At 44.6% G+C, this 27839-nt stretch overlaps 1 protein-coding gene across 1 annotated transcript in view; it reads right to left on the bottom strand.

Annotated features, from left to right (window-relative positions):
• The window catches only part of satb2 (SATB homeobox 2), a 55082-nt gene that overhangs the window by 10558 nt on the left and 16685 nt on the right, over positions 1-27839 (bottom strand). Inside the window, 10 exon segments of the mRNA XM_048238470.1 lie at positions 4212-4359; positions 5211-5297; positions 6478-6690; positions 7632-7898; positions 7901-8313; positions 8590-8640; positions 9594-9696; positions 10629-10752; positions 11693-11819; positions 20187-20372. Of these exon segments, the coding sequence (XP_048094427.1) occupies positions 4212-4359; positions 5211-5297; positions 6478-6690; positions 7632-7898; positions 7901-8313; positions 8590-8640; positions 9594-9696; positions 10629-10752; positions 11693-11819; positions 20187-20372 (1719 nt within the window).

Genomic DNA, 27839 nt, shown 5'->3' on the forward strand with positions numbered 1-27839 from the left:
TGTGTGTGTGTGTGTGTGCATGCATGTGTGTGCGTTGTGTGTGTGTGTGTGTGTGTGTGTGTGTGTGTGTGTGTGTGTGTGTGTGTGTGTGTGTGTGTGTGTGTGTGTGTGTGCGTGGCGTATTATATTAAATGCATAAAATTCATGTGTGTCCTCAGTGTATACTTGCTGGCTATAATGACCCTGGCTTTGGAGGGGGAAAGTCCATTTAATCAGTTGTGCTGGATATGGGAATGGCTTTCTGTGTGTGTGTGTATGTGTGTGTGTGCGCGCGTGTGTGTGTGTGTGTGTGTGTGTGTGTGTGTGTGTGTGTGTGTGTGTGTGTGTGTGTGTGTGTGTGTGTGTGTGTGTGTGTGTGTAGGGTTGAGGATGGTGTTGGTTTACTACGTTGGCAGAGACCCTGTCACAAAGGCTAGTACATCCTCACAAAAGCTCTGGCGATGTGTGCTCGGGTGTAATTGTTCTGTCTTAACAGCGCTTTTGTTATCGACAACCACTCACAAACCTCCAGCACTTTTACAGGGTAAAACCTTTACATGCTAATCTATTCCACACTTCAGATCCTTTCAGGACATGTCCAAAGATCAAACTGTGAAATGTAGTTTGGAATGCAACCGAATTTCTAACACGTCACTTTCCTCTCCAGATTAAAACTAAAACATTATGTCAGGACTACTAAATCCTTCTGTCCAAATGTATCACTAATAGACTTGATTGATAATAGACGTGAGTTGACTATTACTACATAAATATCACTAAAGGATTGATCCTTGCTACTCAGACGACTAGACTATGGTCGAAATAGACAAACCAAAGTACGAGTTAAGGGTGGAGGCTGACGAAGGTTGGTTAGTAAGGCTATATGGATGTTCTAGTGTTCTTTTTTATACAGACTAAGGAGGAAACACTGGAAAAAAACTCAATTTGTTTTGAAGGGGCCAATTATTTGGGTATATCCTGATTGTGAAGACATCAGCTTCCACATTAAAACATCAAGGACCTACAGCCATTAGTATTTAGTACTGCAGCACCAGCAAGCCATCTTGTTCCATCTGCGTCCCATACAGTGTCAGTGTGTGTGTGTGTCTGTGTCTGTGTGTGTGTCTGTGTGTGTGTGTGTGTGTGTGTGTGCTTGTGAGAGAGAATGTGTGTGTACGTGAAAATGTGTGAAGTACCTGTGTGCGTTTTAAGTGCAAGTGTGTCTTCTGTGTGGGTGGTCTACTTCCCTGTTATACCATGTGAGTGTGTGTGTGTTTGTGTGATCTACTTGTGTGTATCTGTCTGTATGTTCCACTCATGTGTACGGCAGTGTGTGTTTTTGTGTTCTGCTTGTGTGTCTTGCATGTATGTGTGTGTGTGTGTGTGTGTGTGTGTGTGTGTGTGTGTGTGTGTGTTCTGTGTGTGTGTCTGTGTGTGTGTGTGTGTGTGTGTGTGTGCTTGTGAGAGAATGTATGCGTGAAAATGTGTGAAGTACCTGTGTGCGTTTAAGTGCAAGTGTGTCTTCTGTGTGGGTGGTCTACTTCCCTGTTATACCATGTGAGTGTGTGTGTGTTTGTGTGATCTACTGTGTGTATCTGTCTGTATGTTCCACTCATGTAATGCGGCAGTGTGTGTTTTGTGTTCTGCTTGTGTGTCTTGCATGTATGTGTGTGTGTGTGTGTGTGTGTGCCACTCATGTGTACGGCAGTGTGTGTTTTGTGTTCTGCTTGTGTGTCTTGCATGTATGTGTGTGTGTGTGTGTCTGTGTCTGTGTGTGTGTCTGTGTCTGTGTGTGTGTGTGTGTGTGTGTGTGTGTGTGTGTGTGTGTGTGTGTGTGTGTGTGTGTGTCTGTGTGTGTGTCTGTGTCTGTGTGTGTGTCTGTGTGTGTGTCTGTGTCTGTGTGTGTGTCTGTGTCTGTGTGTGTGTCTGTGTCTGTGTGTGTGTCTGTGTCTGTGTGTGTGTCTGTGTCTGTGTGTGTGTCTGTGTCTGTGTGTGTGTCTGTGTCTGTGTGTGTGTCTGTGTCTGTGTGTGTGTGTGTTTGTGTGATCTACTTGTGTGTATCTGTCTGTATGTTCCACTCATGTGTACGGCAGTGTGTGTTTTGTGTTCTGCTTGTGTGTCTTGCATGTATGTGTGTGTGTGTGTTTGTGTGATCTACTTGTGTGTATCTGTCTGTATGTTCCACTCATGTGTACGGCAGTGTGTGTTTTGTGTTCTGCTTGTGTGTCTTGCATGTATGTGTGTGTGTGTGTTTGTGTGATCTACTTGTGTGTATCTGTCTGTATGTTCCACTCATGTGTACGGCAGTGTGTGTTTTGTGTTCTGCTTGTGTGTCTTGCATGTATGTGTGTGTGTGTGTGTGTCTGTGTCTGTGTGTGTGTCTGTGTGTGTGTCTGTGTGTGTGTCTGTGTGTGTGTGTGTGTGTGTTTGTGTGATCTACTTGTGTGTATCTGTCTGTATGTTCCACTCATGTGTACGGCAGTGTGTGTTTTGTGTTCTGCTTGTGTGTCTTGCATGTATGTGTGTGTGTGTGTCTGTGTCTGTGTGTGTGTCTGTGTCTGTGTGTGTGTGTGTGTTTGTGTGATCTACTTGTGTGTATCTGTCTGTATGTTCCACTCATGTGTACGGCAGTGTGTGTTTTGTGTTCTGCTTGTGTGTCTTGCATGTATGTGTGTGTGTGTGTTTGTGTGGTGAATACACCTATTACACCTGTAAACTTTCCAACCGACCCAACTGCAACACCCCCCAGACTACCACCACAAAAGCCTCTCTACAGCCCTCACTCACCAGACCCCTGCAGTAGCTAGCTGCTGAGCGTGGTGCCCACACTTGATCTATTTTAGAAAGGAAATGGGGAGCAGCTGTGATTGGGTTCATATTTGCCCAAATTAATTGTCCATCATTGGTCTGAAATGGGTAAGGGACCCACAAATGGGGCAAAAGGCTTTTCTCATCAAATCTTTCACCTATTTTTCACAACAGGACATTTTTAGCAACTGTCAACAATGTGACCACGAGAATGCACACTCCAGGGACGGTTGGTGGTCTGGGCACAACTGAATAGATTTAAAATCAAACCACATTTTTTATCATAATTACATTTGTTTACTGCACTTTTTCTTCCTAAAACAGCAGTTTGAGAGATTTGTACATCATCTTGTGTCAGAAACATGGCATCCCATCCTATAACAAAGATCCATGATAAACCTCAAATGGCACAGATGCACTGTTAAGGTGGAAACATGCCATCAGTAATCTACACAATCGTTCTACCCCTAAGAACACAATGGAAGCATTGCAGTGATATACTGATCTCAGGCTGAACTGAGTGAGTCATAATGACAAAGAGAGAGGGAAGATACAGAAAGAGAGAGAGAGAGAGAGAGAGAGAAAGAGAGAGATGGTGGGATAGAAAAACCAGCCAACAGAGCACCTTTTAAATAATGCACAGAAGGAGAGAAAAATTAAGAGAAGGAAAGACACAGTCAGAAACAGAGTTAGAGAGAGAGAGTAAGAGAGAGTGAGATAGAGAAAGAGAGAGAGAGATAGAGAGAAAGAGAGAGTGAGAGAGAGCGAGAAGGAGAGAGAGTGTGAGAGAGAGAGAAACAGAAAAAGTGTATGTCTGACAGCAATCAGCACACATGAGTGTGAGTCTCTGGCCTAGTCTATGGAGAGGGCAGTGGGTTGTGACTGCGATGGCAATCTGCAGTGTAAATCATCTCTGCCACAGGGGCGGCACGCCACACTCTTGTTTATCTGCTGGGAAGACGCACCAGCCATCTGATACTACAACAACTTGAACCAGGCTGACTACGGGCAGCATAAGCTGTATGACTTAGCAGAGAACACCATTTAAGATGGTACTTTCAACAACTATTCAACAATGAAACGTTTATCGAGTCAAGAGAGAAGAAGAACTTGGGGCTAATTTTTATTAACTCATGCTCTAGCAGAAGCAAATATGGTCCAAATGTATGTGATTCCTTCACCACCTGCTTATGAACTGATGTTTCATCAATAACGCTACACCTTCAGTTACTAAATCTGCTGGCATACAACAAAGACTATTTAGTGAAACACTTCAGGACATTGATTGAGTGGAGTTTCATGTGCTCTGTAAATATTTGGAGTCTTATACTTATACTTGAACATCCTCTCTTTCCAATGACAAAAAATTGTGAAAACTTTGTTTGTTTGTCTTTGTTTGTTGTTTGTTGTTGTTTTTACCTGACTCTTGTTTGCAGCCACTTTAGCAAACAGTGCCTGGGACACCTTGGCTCTCTTCATTTCCTGCTGAATCTCATCATAGATGGCGGAGGTGATGTCCACCATCGACTCCAGCTTCAGGGGAAGCTCAGCGCTCGGACCTGAGGGCTTGGGCTGGGCCACGTGTCAGGGTCAAAGGTCACCGGAGGACAGGGAACACAAGAGTAAACACATAAGGGTAATATTAGGGAGGGAACCAAAATCCTTCTGAGCCCATGACAGGAAGCTAATAGGGCTTGAAGCATTTGTTAGTGATCTGTGTAGGCCTGAAGGCATTCAGAGAGCCCTGATCTGTGCTGGACTGCCAAGCCATTACAGCCCAATCCGCTGCTATTCTTTTGTAGTATTTGCTTGAGTAATGGCATATTGATTTGTTGTGTGCAGCGGGGGGTTCAGATGTCGTGTTTGAAGTTGCCCTGCAGGCATGGGCAAGTAATCTGGCATTCCCCAGCATAAACGATGGCAAGATAAATGTATACAGACATAATAATAATAATACACAAACTCATTCCCAGAGAGCAAAGAAAGGGCGCTCTGTCCCTGCATCAGAAGGGGCTTTATCTGCCCTGCGTCTAGATGCCGGTTGTGGGTTTGTAGGCAGTGTAAATGAACCATGCACTGACTCCCTCCCTAAGTCGTATTTGGTTAATACAGACATATCTTGATAGGAGCAGAGCCACAACGGCCTGATTTTATTCCCGTCTCTGGGATGTTATCTCAGCAGTGTGTGCAAATGCTGGGTGATCAAACTTCCTTTGAAGGGGCAGGTTCTTGATGCTAGTCAGACATGGCTATACATGGTCCTCAAGCCCTCCTGGGCCCTTGTGTTTAAATAATGTGCAGAAAATTATAATCTAAGTATATACTTTTAATCTAAGTATATACTTTTTTCTGTAGAGACTGGGTACGGGTAAATCTGATCTTGCATGATTCAAAGCAAACAAATCAGAGTTACCCATCCTTACCGAATTTGAGATTTTGTTCTTGTTCTTCCAGATGGATGCCCAGGCATCAGGGGTCAACTGTTCATCTATGGAACGCTCCCACACTTTCTGCACAGGCCAGAAAAACTCCTGATAAGTGGACACATTCACATTCTTCTTCAAATATCCATTGTCAAATTAATGCATGAAACACTTGTTTTTTTTCCACACACTACATGCATAGCAAACTTGACTGAAGTTTGCAGTGTGAAACACATGGAGAATTTGTCTTACACAGTACATGCTACCCACACAATCCCAAACCAGTGTGCGTCTGCTCATGACAAGCACCGTTTAAAGATATTTCACAACAAAATTGCACTAATTCAACTATTTTGCGCTTTTGCCAAACTCATGTGTCGTGACACACTTAATGAAGTATCACATGAAAAGTGTTGGCCCTCAGTCTTGCGGCTGTGTGCTCTTAAGCATTTATGGCTTGGCAAAGAGTGCAGAACTTCCAGCAACACGCTAGCCAGACAATGCACTTTGTTTTCTTATCAGCCAGCCACATTGCCACTTCGTGTCACAACATTTGAGACCAGAACTACATTTTCACAGAAGAAACTTTCACTCAGTCATATGAAACTGCCCATGCAACAGTTCAATACCAAATGATTGACTGACTGGCACTGCAAGACTCTTGCACATTCGATACAGATAACACAAAAAATATGCTTAACCCCAAAACTAAACAAGACAGACAAAAAAAAAGGGGAAGAAAACTGTCTCAGAGAGCAGCCAGAAACACGAAGACAGACAAAACAATCTCTGAGCTGACCGTGGAACAGCCCTGATGCTGATCTGGTATGAAGCTAGCCGATCAGACGCCAGATCTAGAGTCAGTCAGTCCCCCTGTACACAGACTCTGCTGTAGGTTAGGGTGTAACACCCTGTCCACACTGCCAGCGATAACTATAATGATAACGCTAAATAACTAAAGTTTTCAAAACTGCTCTAGTCACTAAGGACAACAATGTCCACACTGCATACTATAACAACAACATGGTGAATGATATCGTCAGGCATCACTTTCGGAGCGATAGTAATGTGAACAGCCAATTGGAATCAGTCAAATTTTAGACATTCAATTATCGAACATGAAGGATATTCCTTAAACTTCCTTTATTGTTGTGTTTTCGTCAGTCTGGATGTTCATATCATTACATTTTGTCTTCATAGTTAGCAATTTGGACAAGCCTATGGGAAGACATCAGAGTGAGGGGGCAGCGAGTTTCGAGGTCAGTACCTGAGAGAGGCGACCCCCACTGCCACCTGAGGGTGGGGTGGGCGGCAGGCCAACGGGTGGGTTCATGGTGCGCTCGCGCTCCTCCTGGTAGATGCGGTCACGCTCGCCCTCGGGCAGGTTGAGGAAGTTTTGCATGGCCTTCAGGTTGACCAGGAGCGACTGGGAGGCTGAGCGGGGGTCCTCTTCTTTCCGTAAGATCTCTGAGAGCAAGCCCTGAGAGTATGAACACACACACACACACACACACACACACACACACATAAATACACACACACACAACAAGAGTGAAGCCCCACACATTAGCCCTTCACATCCACACTCTTCAGACTTTCTGACAACATTCATGCACTAACTCATTCACTCAGTTAAGTCTCCATCTCTCTCACACACACACACACACACACACACACACACACACACACACACACACACACACACACACACACATGTGGACCACCACCCACATGCCCTTCACCTGTGCCTCAGCGTGTTCCACCCACTGAGGGAAGCGCCGTGAGGGCTCTAATGGAGCGTGAGGCTGGCCTGCCGAGCCTGAATGGGCCAGGTGTGTGTGCTGCTGGGAGGGCGGGATGGGAGACCAGACCCATCCCAGGGGCCCACTGCCCCCCCCCCTGAGCCCCACATCAGATTCAAAGAGCCATTTCTGGCTTCAGGAGCTGTCTATTACAGCCATTTGTATGTGTAAGAGTGTGTGTGTGTGTGTGTGTGTGTGTGTGTGTGTGTGTGTGTGTGTGTGTGTGTGTGTGTGTGTGTGTGTGTGTGTGTGTGTGTGTGTGTGTGTCGAGTGCGTGCAAACTTCTGTATTTTGCTTTTTGATTTGAGTTTGATGTGTCGGTTATAAGCTGACATGACAGTTTGAATGGCCTCATGTCAGCTTATAATCGACTTTGTTTGTGGAAATTGTTTGTTGATAGCAGTGACGTTTGATCTGTCGGCACTTGACTTGGAAAGACTCCCACAGCTCCCCATAAATCATAACACTTGTTGTAGTCAATATAACCAAAGAGATGCTTGCAATGTAACTGAATCAAGAAATTTAATTCATTTTTAATTACAAAGTTGAAATATTTTAAAAGCATAACATTCACTCAGTCCCCCCAGTGCTGGACAAGCCTCCCTTCTCTTGTGCTAACCTGTGTGCGGTTAAAAGCCACTCGTGCGAACACCGCCTGTGACACGCTGGCCCTCTTCAGCTCGTCCCTGACCCTCTGGTAGATATCGCCGGACACTTCGGAGGCGGACGGGTTGCAGCCGGGGTCGCCGGGCCCTCCATTGCCGGCCTTGGAGGAGCGCGGCAGCGGCGGGTGGTTGAGGAACTGCTGGTTGAGCGCCTGTGGGTGCTGGTGGGCCAGCAGGCGGCTGACAGCCAGCTGCTGGTTGATGAGGTGGGTTATGGTTTGGGTTGCTGCCTGCAGACCAGCCGCGGGCTGAGCTGGGGGCAGAGCAGCAGGGCCGGAGTGGCCAGCAGGGGCTGCAGCCGGAACCCGGGGGCCAGCCGGGGCACCTGGTGGCGGGAGGGGGGCTGTGGTGGAGCCGCCCGCGGGCTTACAAGCTGCTGAGGCTGCTGCTGGTGCTGGTGCTGCTGCTGCTGGGACGATGCCTGCTGCTGGGACGATGCCTGCTGCTGCTGCTGCTGGTGCTGCTGGTGCTGCTGGTGGGAGGAGGGCGGTTGGGATGAGTTTGGGGGCTCGGAGAGGGACGTGCCTTTTAGGAGGCCGCCAGGGCCGCCCAGGGGGCCGAGCTGAGCCAGGCCGGCCAGGTGAGGAGGAGGGCGCTGGCCCAGGATGCAGAAATCAGCCAGGCTGTCACGCTCCACTGCAGAGGGGAAAGGAGAGAGAGAGAGAGAGAGAGAGAGAGAGAGAGAGAGATACAAAGAGATAGAGAGAAAGGGACAGATATGAAAGAGAAATGGGAAGAGAGAGAAAGAGAAAGAGTGTGAGAGAGAAAGAGAGAGAGAGAGAGAGAGAGAGAGGTCTCAGGCTGTGGTCATCCACTCAAAACCATCATTTCTGTTCAATCAAAGAACTGATGGGGAACACACACACAGCTGTCCTGTCCTGATGACACATCGTAACCAGCAAAACAACTCACCTTTGATTTCAGAGTTCTCTCGTCCTGACCAAATCTTCTCCAGGTAATCCCCTGCTTCACACAAGACAACATCCACATGGCACACAATAAATACACACAGTCACTTTCCTCCATGGCACATGTGGAGAAGACCTCAAACTCATAACCCCATCATGCACTCAAAACTTTGATTGACACACTAAAGACCCAATAAGATCCACCACACTTGGGGGGCAATCACATCTGGAGGCCCCCACACGCACCCTCACTGTCTGTTTTCCACAGAGAGGCACGGAGCAGAACTAATAGTGGAGGCGCTGGTGTAACTTAACACTGCTTACTCTGTCAGCGTGCCGAGGATCTCTTTATTCTCCCGCAGCTTTCTCTCTCTCTCTCTCTCTCTCTCTTTCTCTTTCTCTCTCTCTTTCTTTCTCTCTGCCTCACTCTCTCTCTCTCTTTCTTTTTTTTTTCTCTCTCTTCTCTCTCTCTCTCTCTCTCTCTCTCTGCCTCTCTCTCTCTCTCTCTCTCACACTCTTTGACTGCGCTTGGGGTTTGGGGGCCACTTTGATCTGGCCTACTGTGTAATTATGTCGCTTTCGGGGGGCAAAAAAGACGAGGAAATTGTCATAGGCATTTTGAAGCTAAGCGGCTTAAACAGACGAGCTCTGAGACTGCCATCTGCAAGGGCCCTGTTTTCTTGGACCCCCTGGGGTTCTGCTGGCCAGGATAGGTGGTTTCCATTAAAGCCATAGCAGTGATTTCTCTGCACTGTACTGTTTAAAGAGTCAGGATATACAAAGATAACTAGTCACACAAAGCATGAAGCCCCTAGCCTTTCATTATAAAAAAAGTATCATTATCAACACCATTGCTGTATAGCCTCAGAAGTGACTGCCTTGTGTGGTATTGCACTGACCACCGTTTCATATCACTTACATTGAGTCTAAAGTTGAACTGAAAAGAGCTGCATCTAAACTGAATCAAGGTAACCCTAATTCTACTAGTTTAGAGGTTAAAAATCTTACCTTTGATCTTCTTGTATTTCTTATACCAACGGCCAAACTCTTGGCACTTTGCGGTGGAGACGTTGGCATAATAAGAACTATTCACAATAGAGGAAATCATACTCTGTTGAGAGAGAGGGGGGTAAGAGGAATGTTATTAATGGCTAACAAACAAGATGGAATATACAAGTATCTCTGAAAAAAAAGATAAGATAAGATAAGATTCACAAAACATGCACAAGCACACACACAAGGAGAAACAGAAAGCCACACACATATGCTTGCAATTCATATAAGGATCAACACCCACACACACACACACACACAGCCCCACTGAAACACAACACGTACACGTGCATAAATCTCACAAAGTGCACTCTTAGATGGAGTGGAACACTTGCCATAAGGCAAGGCACACATGGGCACACACACACAGACATATGGTATAAACAAGGTGCCTACACACGCACACACACACAAACAAACACACACACACTCACACAAATAAACAAGGTGCCTACATGCGCACGCAGACACACACATACACACGCACACACACAAACAAGGTGTCTACACACACACACACACACACACACACACACACACACACACACACACACACACACACAAACAAGGTGTCTACACACACTCACACACACACGCGACACACAATAACACACACCACACACACACGCACACGCACACACACACACACATAATAACACACACGCTACAACACACACGACACAATAATAATAATACAATATCGCACACACAATACGACATTACCCTTTATTAGGTATGTGTGTGGGCTGGTGTTACTTGTGAGAGAGGGCACTCCTTGGCCACACAAATAAACAAGGTGCCTACATGCGCACGCAGACACACATACACACACACACACACAAACACACACACACACAAACAAGGTGTCTACACACACACACACACACACGCTATCACACACAATAATAATAATACAATATTAATATCATCATAATAATAACACACGCTACACATAACCCCTTAATAGATATGTGTGTGGGCTGGTGTTACCTGTGAGAGAGGGCACTCCTTGGCCAGTGTGCTCTGGTTCATCTCCTTCAGCAGCTCTTTGAGGGCGTTCCTCACTGTGGCATGGTTCCACTGCTCTGATGGCAGGTCCTCTAGCTTGGCAAAGCTTTGGACACATACACACACTATCACTACCTACTACAATGCTTTGTGCCCACACACAATACAACACAACACACTTCCTGATCAACAACACTCCCTGATCAACAGCTCGCAACTTGGTACTCAGCAACCCCCCCCCACGTTAAGTAAACCGGTGTGTATGCCCGTCATGTCGCCGAAGGTAAACACACATAGATGACATGTGGCAACACAATAACGTGCAGCCATCCCCCTCTCATCTGATGCCCCGTTGTTTATCTCTCTGCCCGTGACTCGCGGGTAAACTGCAATCAGTGGCCATGAAAGGGCGCTTTGAGGATCTCAGATAAAAGTGCTGCACTCTATTCTGCCTGCCTGGCGCCATGCCAACCTAGTGCCACTTTAGTGTTGCTCACCTAGTCAAAGACTACAGCTGACCTGAACTGCACGCCAGTGAACGATGGAAGTGGAAGTGAAGCTAAATGTCATATTGATCTAAGATAAAGTACTACATGCCTTTTATGTTGGGGGAAAAATGTGTTGCCTCATGGTCATACTTGGACTAATAGACTAATAGCATCAGCATTTCTAGTACCTTTACACATCTATACCAGTACTCATATGATTCTGCTACCATCAAGTAGAATTTATAAAGGGTAATAAAGTGCATATTATTAGACTGTATTTTTATACATAAAGTCACCAATGGGGGTCTGCATTAACTATTAACTGATATGCGCGATTGTGGGTTACACTGTACCAACATTACTACCCAGTGCCTGCCAGCGGGGACACTGACCTCTGACCTTTCCAAATGTTTAAACACAATAATTTGGAAAATGTGGCAATGGCTTTAACTGATGTGATGAGTGAAGTTGTGGGTTACTACTAAAGATTCTAGAGCGGAGCTCTGTTCTAGAATCTTTGGTTACTACTTTCCGGTGGCTGTCAGCAGGGACACTGACCTCTGCAGCTGAATGCGCAGCGTGACCATGTGGTAGACGTCCAGTAGCATGTCGGCCACAGTGGCCTCAGGGGCGTCCGTCAGGTAGTGTATGGGGAGGGGGTTCCAGCGGCCCACCTTTATAATGCCTACGGGGGGAGGGGGGGGCAGAGAATTAATGAGCAGGGAAGAGAGATACACAGACAGAAAAGGGAATGGAATATTATCATATATGAAATAGGTTTGGAGAGAGGAAGAAGGATAGAGAGGAAGGGAGGGAGGAACAGAATGGGATGAAAGAGGTAGAGAGAAGGAAATTGAGAAGGAAAATAAGAGGGGGAACTTCATTGATGACCGAGGAGAGGAAAGGAAGAGACATAAATAAACAAGGCAAGACAGGGAAGCACCAAATACAAAGTAGATTAGGAGAGAGAGAAAGGGAGAGAAGGAGAGGGAGGAAATGACAATGAATGAGAGAGTGAAAGAGTGAGAGAGAGAGAGAGAGAGAGAGAGAGAGAGAGAGAACAGCTAAGGGAGAGAACTTCATTATCCCCAATTTGTGTCTCCTGCGTCTTTCCTAACTCGATCTGTGATTCCATTACATCATGAGTCCAGTGCCCAGACCTCATCACACACACACACACACACACACACAGACACACAGACACACATACACACACACACACACACACACACACACACACACACACACACACACACACACACACACACAGCCGCAAGGAAGCCCATTCATCCCATTCATCCAACCCTGCACAAGCATCTGAATGAAGGAGGAGAGACGGGGAGAGGCCTCCATCCCAGCAGCGCGTGAACACACGCCAAACAGAAAGAAAGATGTTCAAAGAGACATAAAAAAACAGATAGTACCAAGTTCCTGTGCTGAACAAATATGTTCATGTGTGGCCCTGACGCACTATTCAAATCAAAATTTAGACGATAAGGGCCAGATGATGGAGTTATCTGTGAATGAGAACTTAAACAATAGATATCTCTCTCTCTCTCTTTCTCTTTGTTTGTATCTCTCTCTCTTTCTCTCTGTCCCTTGAACAGTTCATCCCTGACCATAAACTAGTCAGGGGGAGGTGGGGACAACAGACCCAATGATAAGCCTCTTATCTATTAAAGTCTTATCAGTGGAAGAGACACCTGACACGCAGGCAGCCAAGCGTCCATCCCACTCAGCTTAACTCCCAGGGGTGCGGTCAGGCCATTTTACAGCAGGGAGACGTGCAAAACACCCACAAAAACCCCACCCCTCAACACACTAATACACACACACACACACACACACACACGGTCAAACACACACACACACACACACACACACAACAGACAATCGACAACAAGGACAGACAGTGGTGACGTCACGATTAATGGTTGGCCATAAAAGCATGTCAATGATTGTTTGATGAACCCAAATTGACTGGCTATAAATGCCTCGTAGTGTCATGTTGCAAGGCCTATGGAGAATCGCCTGCAGGGCTCCAGCGCAGACGACACTTGGCGCTTGCACTCTTGTGCACAGCAATCTACCTATGGCCTTGACACAGAATTTCATTCTGGCTCGCTGATGTAAGTTATATTATAGTGGTCAGTGTCAGTTGAATTAAAGTAAATGCACTATACAAGTCTACACTAGCAGACAAATCAAAACATCAGAACCAATCAGAACAGAGATGGGTGGGGCCGGAAAAAAAGTTTGTTTTTCACAGGTGCCATGGAGATGGCCAACAAACAGAGCTGGTCTTAACAACAGGGCCAGATGAATCCCAAACACTGCCATCAATACGACAGTAGACCGGTGAGAAGGGATGTGAGGCCGCCTCAAAACCTTTCCTTTCAGGTCCAACACTCTCGTCACACCCTCATCACAAATGTGTCCAACATTTTTGTGAGCACACCTCCTCCAATCTTGGGAGTCATTGCAACTTCACGGCAGAGTGTGAAGTCTCACTCTTGCTAACACTTGATTGAGGCTGTGTTGAAGCGTGCTCATCTAAGGGAAAGGACATGGGGGGGGCAGAGGTGGCATGCCATCAGATAAAGGATCTCGGAGGTTTCGGGGGAGCCACCAGTACCCATCAAATATGTATGAGCTGGGTAACTCATTGAACGCGCTCTATTTATTTCCAGATGTTGCAGGCATTGTTAAGAGGTGCGCATACATGTCAACTGGACCCTCTAGCACTTGAATTATTTAACCCGCTGTTTTTTGAAGGCACGCCACACATAAACAAGCACACTTTCATTGGCACGCAAAAACACACACACACACACACACACACACACACACACACACACACACACACACACACACACAAAAACCAAGCCACATCCACCCACACAAAAGAACAAACATATACATTTATAAACACACCCCAACAAACACAAACATTCACACAACCGCACACATGAACAAACAAAAAAATCTATGAGCAAAAACAACCTCCATGGGGACACAAATAGCAAGGTGGAAAAAAACACATAAAAATAAAATAAAAGGCTCATCGCACACTTTGCTCCCCCATCACACCCCACCAAGAAACTCCCACCGATTCTGGCACACACAAACACATGGGCCCTCTTACAGACTGGTGCTGGGAAATCTAAACAATGGTAATCCCATTACTACACTCTAAATTAGACCCAGGCTAACTTTGAATCCTTTCCTCCTTCTCCCCGCATCTGTCTAACTAATGTCACGGACTGCAGGTTCCACCCTTTCATGTGTCAGGCATCACTGGCTGGCTACAGTGCGCAGGGTGACAAAGCTTGGATAAGAGTTTGTGTGTGTGTCTGAAGGTGAAGGACTGAAGGTGAGGCACGGCCTTCTCTGTTTGGAAAGTCAGGTTAGAAAACAAAACAGGAAAAAAATCAAAGTCTGACTCTGTTTGCCTGTGCTATCTGATCCTTGGTATAGATCTGCACTGTGATTGTTTTTTTTAAAGAAACCACACAAAAAAATACACAATATGATTCATCACATTCTTCAGCTCAAACTCAACAACTTTCTACTGAACTTTTCCTGACCATGGAATAAACCTATTCCCCCATAATATGGTAATTATTTTCCGATTCATCAATTCAAGCCGAACTCCTAAAAAGCCCAAGCAGCATACGGGATCTCGGGGAGGATTTTCCCAGTAGGGGCCTCCCTGTGACCTACTGCTCAGCGCTGCTCGGAGGGCCAGTGTGCCTGTTATTATGTCAAAAATGAAGTCTTTGTGATGTCTTTCCAAAGTCTTGTAATTTCTTTCTTTGCATGTGTAATTCTGTACTATTTCCAGAGGCAGACCCCCCTTAGCTCTAAAGAAGACAGGAAAAACTATTCAGACAGATGAAGACAATTTGAGTATTCTAGCCACTCCTCTCTCTCTCTCTCTCTCTCTCTCTCTCTCTCTCTCTCTCTCTCTCTCTTTCTCTCTCTTTCACGGCGGCTGTCTCTCTGCCTCTGTGTGTGTATGTGTGTGTATATGTGTGTTCACAATGTCTGTGTTTATGTTGCATGGTTAGCCATGATTCGAGGGGGCATGTCTGGTTTCCTCATTGTCTGGTTGTGCAATGCTGAACGCACGCAGCCACAGACAGGGCTCCGTCCAAAGGACTTATGGGATACAAGGGGGCCACACTGACCACTACGTTCCAAGAGACAGCGAGAGAGAGAGAGAAAGAGAGAGAAAAAGAGGGGAGAGAGAGAGAGAGAGAGAGAGAGAGAGAGAGGCCCAGTAGCCAGCTTGTCCACCAACCAAAACGTGTCTTAATCAGCACCAAACAGAGTCTCACACACAGGCACAAATAGTCAGACTTTCACAACATTCAAAATGACATTCTACATGCCTACCAATTTGGGCCTCACTGACCGACTTAATAAACTCAACAGGCCTGAATGACTCCATATGTAGGCAGAGTCCATATCCCATGGACTCCATGGCTTTGTAATGATGTGATGTGTTAGTCTGTATTTCACTCACATACACTGAAACTGTGGTAAATTCATTAATGAATCATTTTTAACTCCGCTGGAGCCGGCCTTTTGTGTCTTTTTTTGTGCAGGAACAACTATTGTTCCCACTAGCACATTAAAATTCCTCTTCCCGATACTGCCCTTTCATGTGGCTGGCTGGTGGCTTGGCTTGGTTATTTGTGTACCCATCCACACACACACACACACACACACACATACACCATACACTCAGACACATGCATGTGCTCATACTCCCTCACAGACTCACATACACACACACACTTACAGTACACACAAAAACACCCCCATGTACATATGTATCCTCTCACACACAGAAACCATACAAGTAAATGTCCCCAAGTACACTTGAAAACACACATACAAACACACACACACACAAACACACACATATTCATAATAAACTCAAATGTGCACACTATCATACTGTATGTATGTACATGTGCAGTATATGCAGTATTTCAACAAACACACAAATGCTGCATGGCCATTCCTGTGTATGGCCACACAAACTTAGGGGAAGGTGTGTGTGGTGTGTGTGTGTGTGTGTGTGTGTGTGTGTGTGTGTGTGTGTGTGTGTGTGTGTGTGTGTGTGTGTGTGTGTGTGTGTGTGTGTGTGGAACGGGTGGGGAAACCCAGTGAGTGCATGAGTCAGAGTGACCACAGATCTCTACACTGTCATGACCAATCTCCCCGAACCCCAGCGCATTTACGTGCGCTGGGAACCCGAGGTGTGGCGCGGGGACAGCGCTGGCCAATTATGGTCCTCTCCTGTCACAGGGATGATGTAAAAAAGCTGAAGATTTAAAGAGTGGCCAAGGGGCCGTTCTTCAGTGTGCGGTGCAGACCCTGTCATTAGGCGTGTAAAAGCCTGTGATGAGGTGCAGACCAGTGATGAGGGATGAAACCTCACCATGAACAGGCATATCTGGCTGGGAGGAGGACAAACAGGAGGTTTGAGCCCCCTCAAAACACCCCACCTACCCTTACCACCACCCCAATCCACATATCCAGTATGAGAATTATTTTTCTCATATCATGTCTAGCTATTTCAAAACTATCTGAGAGCATTATTATCAAATCACAATCATTGGTAAATTTAGACTCGCAGGTTGGAATTATTTTCTTATCCCAAAAAGTAGCACGATTTCTTGTCAAATTTCAGTCGTTTAAAATGCTATTCATTCAAGGGACATTATCATGTCACAGTTTTCACCAAAGCATGTCTGACACTCGTTTAGTGCACTAACACAATGGCACTTAAACTTAATTGCGCATGTAACATTCCGGAATGTTAGTGTGTGACCTGCCGTGTCAGGCTATCTGACCTTACATGGCTCGCTATCAAGAGCGGCCGGGCAACAATGCATTCTTACAGTAAACTGTCACCGCTGTTCACCATCTGAGGCCTTAAAAAGTACAGGTCTGACCATACTTGTCTATAAAAGCACCCAGACCTTTATAATTGAAATAAACAATATCGCCCAGCTAATTACTGGCCAGGCTAATTAAGGAACGCCAGTGGTACCAAAGGAACGGCTTAAGTATAGCGCTGGGAGAGAGCTATGCGGGACACAATTCAAACAGGGAGAAAATAGCTAGGACTCTGTGTAATTTTGGTCGTGAACCACAGAGGAAAAAATGTATAATTTAAGCCAGAAATTATTCATTTAACATAAACGCTTATTTTAAAAAACAAAAAGTGTTCATTTGAGATTTGGGCTTTTTTTCCTTGTCTATTTGTGTGAGTGGGACCTAGCGTGTACGTGTGCACCCGCGTTTGTCCCTGTGTGTGTGTGTGTGTGTAAGAGTGGGGTGTGGGGAGAAACAAAGAGGTAGAGCACTTGAGGACTTCAAATTAAACCTTTTTTCCCCTTCTCCATTCCAGGACAGTTTGGAGTGTGTGTGTGGGAGAGGGTGTGTGTATACATCAAGTTTGTATACACCTCACTTCGGCCCTCCTCTCCTCTAGTGTTGTTTGATAACAATCTCAGCTTTCTCTCTGCTGACCTGTGGCACACAGGAGTGTCTCTCTTTCTCTCTCTCTCTCTTTCTGTCTTTCTCCGCGACGGCTCTCTGCCGTTTGTTTTCTTGTTTTGCGCTGTGTTGTTTAGTCTGCGTGCCTCTGTGGGTTCTGAGGCTTTCGGGGGGTCTCGCTGTGAAGCCTCGCCGTGCAGACAGGGGACCTGGCTGACCTGGCCGCTGCTGAGCAGCCTCGGTCAGCTGAGAGCGCCAACGCCAGGCGCCGATGGGTGGGCTACAGACAGCTTTTATTTCCCCTGTGTGGTTACAGACCCTGTTAAGGGTTCAGAGTACTCGCTTCCTTGTGACTGCAATTGTGTTTTCATGGCTTTTTAAACCACCCATAAAGGTATGGCTATCACACCGTGTGGCCCTGAGGGTTTTATGATGAATGAGTAATTAATTTTTATGTGGTTTATTAATAACTAATCTACTATCATAAATTAATAAGACTCTTATCATGGAGGTTAGTGGGGAAATGATATGATATCATTAGGGTAAATGGTAACTGAGATATCTTCAAAGGAACGATTTGGAAATTAATTTGAATATTTTGTTACTTGAAATGTTGAAACGACAAAAAAAATGTCTTGGGTTTGTGGCTCTGACCTCAAGAAACTAGTAAAGTCTGGGGCACTGGAACGAGATGAGGAACAGTCACATCATATGCCATAGAGTTATTTAAGAGTTACCCAGATTTACATCCAACTATAACATGACTATTATGAGACACATAATCAAGGCTTATTTCATGCTAAGCAGGTGATTTTCACTACAAGCCACTGATGGTATGCACATAAAAAATGTGTTTATGAAAATATGTTAGCTTAGCTGAGAGCTGAGATACAATTTTATGGATTTTCTCAGAGGGAGTCGATTCAGCATGACCTAAATTTTACCTCAAAACACAAGTAGAAAACAAATAACGAAAATAAGTGCATCGATAAACAAACTCCATTTGCACCGACTTGTGAGGTAGGCCGAGTGGTCTTTTGTTTTGTTTCTGTGGATCCACTTGAAGCAATTGGCTGTTTCAAATGGTCTGCATATTTTGTTGGATACAAGCAAACTCCTTGGTCTTTCCAGAGATGACAACCATGTGTACAACAATAAATTACAGACTTATTATGTTCCTTCTCAAGGCTGCTTTCTCATAAACATTCTCTCTCTCTCTTTCTCTCTCTCTCTCTCTCTCTCTCTCTTACACACACACACACACACACACACACACACACACACACACACACACACACACACACACACAAAACACACACACATACTGTACAATCGCATAAAGGGCATTAAGAGCAGACACAAAAATACACAATTATTTGCTCCATCAAAGTATTGCATTCTTTCCTCCTCCAGTTGGCCCTGTCCTTTTGTTCTTTAATGACTTTTTCAGACTGTCTGTGATTCAGTGGTGTTTAACAAATGGCCCTGCTCTCCCCCTACAGTGGAGTCGCTGGCAGTCTCCACTACATCATGCCTCTTCCTCCTGTCAGCAACAGTGTGGGCGTCCTCCTCTGACTCGTTTGAAGACAGTTCCACTCAGTGAAGTACTGTATCAAGTACATTTGGAACGGGCAAATGTCAATCTTGGAGAAAGTTTTCTTTTTTGTCGACTCATGGCAAATTAAGAGGTTTTAATGTTCACTTCGACGTGGAGTGAGTAAATACTAAATAGCTCCTTCAGACACCACTAAATGCCTACAGCCATGTTTCTCTAAATGAGTGAACGGAATACTCTGGAAGAAAGGCTCAATTTGGTATAAGTACATTCATAGAAAAACATGCTATATGGAGAATTTGACGATTATTTGTATTTTTTTTTACTAATCCTTTTACACATTTTTTGAGTGTGCATGGCCAGCTAAAAAAAAAATCACAAATCAAAAATATCTGTGAATAACTGGAAGATGGTAGTTTGCTGTAAAGGTATAAATGAGGGTTTAAGGATTCTAAAGATTGTCTTTGAAGAATGTTATAAATGTTTCCTTACATTTCCTTTATAGAGGGGTCATTTAAGACTAGTTTGACAGTCTTTGCTTTTCATAAGCCCTCAATCAGACACTGTGTGTCAAGGAGGAGACCTTGGAATTTAAACGATTCAATGGGGAGCATTAAGAAATAAAGAAAGAAAGAAAGAAAGAAAGAAGGGAAGAAAGAACAAACGAAAGAAAAGACAGATAGGAGGAAAGCTTTATTTTCGCTGACAAGCGCCTGGAGAGACAGTGTATATGCCTGTGTGTATATGCCTGTGTGTATATGTGTGTGTGTATGTGTGTGTATGCCTGTGTGTATATGCCTGTGTGTATGCCTGTGTGTGTATGCATGTGTGTGTATGCCTGTGTGTGTATGCCTGTGTGTGTATGCATGTGTGTGTATGCCTGTGTGTGTATGCATGTGTGTGTATGCCTGTGTGTGTATGCCTGTGTGTGTATGCTTCTGCTCCTGACAAATCGGAGTTGAGCTGGAGGAGGTGTCTCACCTTGCGCCTGGGCGGCGGAGCTGTGGGAGTAGCCCAGCGCCAGCAGAGCGGTCTCCACCAGCTGGGTGAAGAGGATGTCCTTCCTGACCAGCACAAACTCAGCGTGCTCCTCGCGGCCCTCGCTCTCCGACACCAGCCCACCTGACTCCATCTGCTCCACCACACAGAAGACTGGGATCATCAGGCCTGAGGAAGAGAGAGCAAGAGTGGAGGGAGGGGAAGAGAGGAAGGAAGAGAGAGAGAGAGAGAGAGAGAGAGAGAGGAAGGGAGAGAGAAGAGAGAAGGGGGGAGAGAGAAAGGTGAGGGAGAAGAGGAGAGAAGGAAGGTGAGTGAGAGGAAGGGGGGAGAGAGAAATGGGAAGAAATGATATGGAAGACAGAGGAAGAGAGAGGTGAGTGAGAGGAAGAGGGAGAGAGAGAAAATGGGAAGAGATGGAACAGAGAGGAAGAGAGAGGGAAGTAGAGCCAAAGTAGAGGGAGAGGGAGGGAGAGAGACAGAGAGAAATGGAAGGGAGTCAAACAGGAGGAAGAGTGAGGAAGAGAGAGATGAACAAGAAGAACAAGAGAGAGGAAAAGAGAGAAGAGAGGGACCAAGAAGAAGAGAGAGGGAGAGAAGAAAGGGTTGAAAGACTCCATGATTGTGGCCTTTGATCTTACTGAAGCTTAGAGAATTAAGCACAGCTCCTCCGCAATATATATTTCACTTGCAGGGCTTTCTATTTAGAGTAGCTTGTATGGGAACAGTTTTTTCTTGACTTTTATGTACCGTCCCGACTCTTAGTTCAGACTACAGTTATGAGCATCACAATATTACTGTTGTGAAAATGGATACATATTGCACCTGGACCATTATATCTAATATACCGGTATTAATATAATGGTGAAGATGGAAATAGAGGGCATCTCTTAGTACAGAATGTTATTTTATTCGCACATCTGAAATCGTGTGCAACATTAAATTCAATGAGTCTTGTTTCCTGGTATAATTCATTAAAATGAGCATATTTTCTCCCTCACAAAACACTGAACTGGTTTGAAGCTTTACACTACATCCGGATGAGCTTCACCCAACAATAATTTTCCAGTGAACTGACCCACATACCGTATTGAGATCGGGCAGAATGAAATTACCCTGGCCGTTACGTAATGCGCAACACTGTTCATGCTCACTGTCAAACTGCTCAGCCCGACTTTCTTGACGTTAGTTTCTGTGGGCTTGTATCTGTGCAGATCATGCGCATCATTTGTGAACATGAGAAATCAAGCTTGGTGCAGAGAACGGAAAAAAGGCGAACCCAGCAAATGCATCTGAAATAAAAACTCTGACATAAGCAGCAAACCAAACAAAAAAACTAAACAAAAACAAGCCCTCAGGAACAAATGATTGAAGTAGCTAACAGGAACTGTGGTGGTGGTATCTAATGGGTTTCAGAACATTATCTTTAACAGAAGTAAACCTGAATGTAACCTCCAGGTTAAATGACATGTATAATGAAATGTAGAACAATTAATCTAACAATTAATTAAATCTAACAATCTAACAATTACTTCTGCAACACAAATTTGATCATATCCATCTACACCATTAAGTTTTAGGAAACAAAAAACTTAAACCATATTAAGAATATTACATGCTTACTTTTGCTTTACACTACTAAGTGTAAGTGTCTTGACCAATTTTTAGAGTTTAGTAATTTCTTGATGTTAGTGTGAATGATGGAACAGTATTGATCTCTACTGTTGGTGGGCTTATCTCAACCTCAGACCCTTTCATTAAAACATGGGAGTCACACCCTAAACTACTGCCCCTAAATATCCCCATGAGAATCACTGCCATTTGCCTACCACACACACACACACATCAACCCCACCCCAAACTGAACACTCTTGCACGCACACACACACACACACACACACACACACACTTAACCACACCTCCATTCCACACTCAACTTTCATGAGTACTTCTCCCTCTCCCTCTCTTTTTCTCCTTCATGTTTTGCTCAGAAGGCCTTCTGCTAGCTAGCAATTAATTAGACCTCCAAAGGCATGAGGGACTGAAAGCATTAGGCAAAACCCCAGTTCTAATAATACGAGTAGAACTGCATGCAATGCCACACACACACACACACACACACACACACACACACACACACACACACACACACACTCTCACTCACACACACACACACACACACACACACACACACACACACACACACACACACACACACACACACATACACAAACACACACGCTCATGCACATGCTCACTCACGTTCTCTTGTTTTAATCAGTCAATTCCTATATTTCTATTTCCTTCCCATTAATCATCTGGCCTCCCAGTCTGGAATGCTCTTATGGAGTGAATTACAGACTGGAGGCCTGAGCCAATTCAAGTAAGTGAATTTCCCCCAACAGGGAAATATAACTGTCAACACAGCGCAGCTCCCTGCAGCACTCTCTCTCTCTCTCTCTCTCTCTCTCTCTCTCTCTCTCTCTCTCTCTCTCTCTCTCTCTCTCTCTATCAGTCCTTTAGGTCTCTCTCTCTCTCTCTCTCTCTCTCTCTCTCTATATATATATATATATATATATATATATATATATATATATATATATATATATACATATATCTCCTCTACTCTCCTGCTCCTCTCTCTCTCCATTCCATCTGTCTGTTGCGTCTCTTCCGTAACACCTTTCCCCCTCTCTCTCTTCAATCTCACCCAAAGGTTTCAACTGAAGGATACTGGAAAATGATGTACACGGTACACGGTGCTGTATGTGCCTGTATGTGTGTGTGTGTGTGTGTGTGTGTGTGTGTGTGTGTGTATGCCCAGTCTCTCTCTCTCTCTCTCTCTCTCTCTCTCTCTCTCTCTCTCTCTCTCTCTCTCTCTGTGTCTCTGCTGTGTGTGTGTGTGTGTGTGTGTGTGTGTGTGTGTGTGTGTGTGTGTGTGTGTGTGTGTGTGTGTGTGCAGCTGTGTGGGTGTGTGGCCCACTCCTCAGAAACTCCTTTGTGGTCTTGCGGAGACACTTTGGAGTTTCCTCTGCCTGAGCCCAACCCGTCATTAACCAACCATCTACCAAAGCTACCAGGGCCTGGGAATGGAACTCTACCTCCCCCCCTCTCTCTCTCTATCCTTCCATACCTTTCTCTCCAGCCTAATTCCCTCTGTCCCTCTGGTCTTATCCCTAACTATGTGTTAGTGGTTTGAATGAGAGTGGTGACATAAGGGAAGGATGTTGATTCCATGATATCAGTGAGTGTTTGTCCTCCTCGGCGGAGACAAACTGTCATGTGTCATGAGGGGTGGCTCGCATTGCTGCGCGTGAATTCAGGGGCAGGACGGAATTGCTGGGAATTCCAAAAATTTGTCTTGATCCAATCAGCCTCATCATGCAACTCTCACAGAAGAGGAAGGGGTGGGGGTGGGGGTGTCATAGAGTGCAGGACGATTCAACAGACATGTGGACAAACACACACGCACTCACACACACACACACACACACACTCACACAGACACAGACACACAGATACCCACACACACACACACACTGTACAATGTACACATAAACGCAGGCACATGCATGTGTGCACAGACAGACAGACAGACACACACACACACACACACACACACACACACACACAGGAACATATAGATTATTTTAATCTAGCGATCAATGGGGAATAGGTCTCTGTTCTACAGCCCTTTTCTTCCACAGTGAGCTCTGTGTTACAGTATGTGTTATGAGCTCTGTGTTGTGTAGTTTGTCTGGCACTGCTCTGGCCACAGGTTCAGACACATCCATACTACATATGGCCATCCACTCTGGATGTGACAGTGGGCCTTGATGCCCATATAAAAGATTAGAGGAGACTGCAGCAGCTCAGGATACCCAGACAGAGAGCTGCAACGCTACTACTGGGTGTGCTACCACCGAAGCCTATTGGTCTAGCATAGGAATTAACACTTGTAAAAGACTTGTAATGAGACTGTGTATGACACATTGTTAAAGCCACTGTTTACTGTTAAAGGCCTGGGACTTCAAACGCTTCTGTTGTGTGTGGAGTCTTTCATTAGCCACTGCGGCTAATGACTTCTAAAGTCTGCTTTTATTTCATCTCTTTATTTCTCAATGTTCACTTTTAAATAGCCAAACTGAATCTTACAATATAGTTGGGATATAGTTGGGAATTGGGATACCTCTAGTGTCCTTTATTTGTATAGCAAGTAGGAGGTTCATTCTATAATTCTATTTTCAAACTTCAATATGTTACACAGTGAACAGTAACACTATAATCACTTTGAAACATAAAACAAATGAAAGTAACAAAAACATATCTGCCTTTATAGCAGCGAAGCGGCGGTCATATAGGTTTAGTCAGATTTTTTTTTTTTTTTTTTTTTTTTTTTTTTTTTTTTTTTCGCATGCCCAAATTTCCGTCAAGGATTCCGGGACACTGAAAGACCGGGGTACACGAAACTTGGTGGGCATATAACCCCACATGGATAGCATGGAACCATCGTTTTTCGTTTTGATCTGTAGCCCCCCCGCTGGACTGGACCCCCAGAAAGGAGGGTAGGGCAGACACAGTTTTCTGTGAATATCTCAAGAACCGTAGGGTTTAGGAGGACCATTTTTTTTGTATGTTGATCTCAAGGGGCCATGTCAACCCATTCCATAACCACTCATTTCATGTATAGCGCCACCTAGTTAAACACAAAAAGTAAAAATGAGGTGTTGTAATTGAAGGTATCTGTGACCTAACATAGTCAAAACTGCACAAAATTGGAAGTGTAGGATCATTATGACACCCTCTGTATGCACGCCAAGTTTTGTGGAATTCCGTTCATGGGGGGGCCACACAATAAATTAATTTATGTTACTATACACCAACTGGCCTGTAGGTGGCCGGAGACAGTTTTCTGTGAATATCTCGAGAACCGTAGGGGCCTAGGAGGTCCACCTTTTTATGTATGTTGGTCTTAAGGGGGGCATGTCAACCCATCCCATTACCACTTATTTCATGTATAGCGCCACCTAGTTAAAAAAATTAAAAAAAGCAAAAATTAGGTGTTTTCATCACAATATCTCTGGCTGACAAGGTCAAAACTGCACGAAATTAAAAGTGTAGGATCATTATGACACCCTCCGAATGCATGCCAAGTTTTGTGTACTTTCGTTCATGGGGGGCCTTACAATAAAATAATTTATGTGTACATTTAGTGACGCATACACCAACAAGGATTCCCGGGACACTGAAAGACCGGGTACACAAAACTTGGTGGGCATGTAACCCCACATGGATAGCATGGAACCGTCATTCTTCGCTTTGATCTGTAGCCCCCGCTGGACTGGACATCCCGAAGGAGGGTAGGCAGACACAGTTCTCTGTGAATATCTTGAGAACTGTAGGGCCTAGGATGACCATTTTTTCCGATATGTTTGCCTCCAGGGTCATGTTAGCCCATTCCATGTGCACACATGTGCATAAACAGATACATAACGCACACACATACATTTACAGTAATCATACGTATGACACATACTCACACAGTAGACATATGTATGCGCATGCATGCACATGCACAAAACACACACATCGCGAGGCAAACACACAAGCACGCACATACACACACACACACACACACCCACACACATAAACATAAATTTGTACACGCACACATGCACAATTCAAGAATTTTTCCGTCATCTACTCCCTGAATTTTTGGTCATTGATACCGGGACACCGAACCACCGGGGTACATGAAATTTGGTGGGTATGTAGCCCCACTAGACTTTTATGAAAAATTTAATTTCGTCCCCGCTGGGCCCCTGAACCGCTAAAAAAAAAAAAAACAGTTTTTCCTAAATAAATACCTGAACCGTGGGCACTGAGGATGAAGAATCTTTTTTATGGTATGTTGGTCTCAAGGGCCCACATCAACCTGGCTCATAATCACTCATGTGATTTGCACCCCGGTAAAAAAAATGAAAATGCAATATTATTCTGCTTTAATCGCCCCTATCTTCAGTTAAGATGTTCAGAACTGCACCAAATTTTATGTGTATGATTGACCTGGCATTCTCTGGGGTATGCCCAGTTTTGTAGAATTTCATCCATGGGGGGTCTAATAAAATTAGGTTATGTGTACATTTAGTGACTGTACACTCATTGGCCTGTAAATGGCGGTGCACACATACACATGCACACACACAGGCACCCACATACTATCGGTATTAGAGCGGCCGATACATAATTACAAATTCAGTAGGATTAAAAGAAAGCCAAAATAAATATTCATCATCATCATGGCTGCATTTTTTTTCAGTATTGGCTGGTGAAGTAGTCGTTTGTCCACTAGATGGCGATCGTTGCAGTGAGGCGTAATTTTGTTGGAAGTTAAAAAGTGGGTTGGAAAAACAATGGACGCCTTCCTACAAGGACTGTAATTACCGCTTGAACATCTAATAAGGATAGGACGATGTTCACATGAAGTGTAATTCCCATTTCTTCTTGAAGCCTAAATAAATCTGAGGATGTTTATCGGACATGCTTGGTTTTACTGCAGATGCGTTAATCTTGTAATATCAATAAGGACCTAGGTAATGTTACCGTTAGCGTTGGTTGAGTGATGGAGGCATTTGATTGATTGCATTTTGTAGAAAACTATAAATGCGTTATACCAAGCAAATGTATAGCAGCACTGTTTGTATCTTTCGACTGTCATTTATTGCACGTGCTACAAAATCATTCTGTGCAATGGAAGATTTACCAACGTTACACCGGGTCTGATACAGTTTTGCCTATACATGCGGAGACTGAGACGCCTGTTTATTTTGTTTTAAGTGCGTGCAGGGTGAGAGGGGAATCGATGTGCTTTGATTACAGCTTGGTAGTTGTAGTCTGTAAAATTAAAAAGCATGCATGTGTGAAGTATCCAAACAATGACACCTTCATTTCATTATGGCTGCTTTAGCAAAACACCTTAAGCTACTGTGTAGTGGGTCCCATTTAGAAGTGGCTACTTCATTCGCGCTTTCCTTGACTCATGGAGCTGCATGAATGTTATTACAACTTTTCGCCACGATATGACAGTTTAAGTCCGCTTGATACTGTAAGGCGTAAACCATTGGTTTCCAAAGGAGATTTTATTTGTGTCGCCAGCATAGCCTATTGACAATTTATGTTGTAAATAGGCCTACCTTATAATCCTACCTGTAGCTTAGGGAAGCTAACAGCTTTCTATTAGGATCTAGTTTGTTAGTTACCGTTTTGTCATAACTCCCTGATGCATTTTTGCATTTAGAATAGCCAGAGCGTATATCTCAATCGAAAATTAAACAATATCGGTGCCTATGGACTAGGCTGGGTGAACCCAGCCTGATCTGCCCGCTATTTATTTTTTTGATTTCTTAAAAGATTGAGCTTGGTCTGATGAAAGCCAGACTAGCCATGGACCTCAGTTAAACAATGCAAGGGAACATGAATCAGCCTATATTTGCAAATTTAACAATAACGGACAAAAGTTTCTTCAACTTTGGCCCGTTAAAATGTGTATGAACAGTCTAGCGACGCATTTCATCAAGGCCCATTTGGACATGTCAGTTATTTGCACCACTGGTTAGATGTAAAACAGCATTTCGTTTC

The sequence above is a fragment of the Alosa alosa genome, chromosome 3 (genome assembly GCF_017589495.1).
Source record: "Alosa alosa isolate M-15738 ecotype Scorff River chromosome 3, AALO_Geno_1.1, whole genome shotgun sequence".
NCBI lineage: Eukaryota > Metazoa > Chordata > Actinopteri > Clupeiformes > Clupeidae > Alosa > Alosa alosa.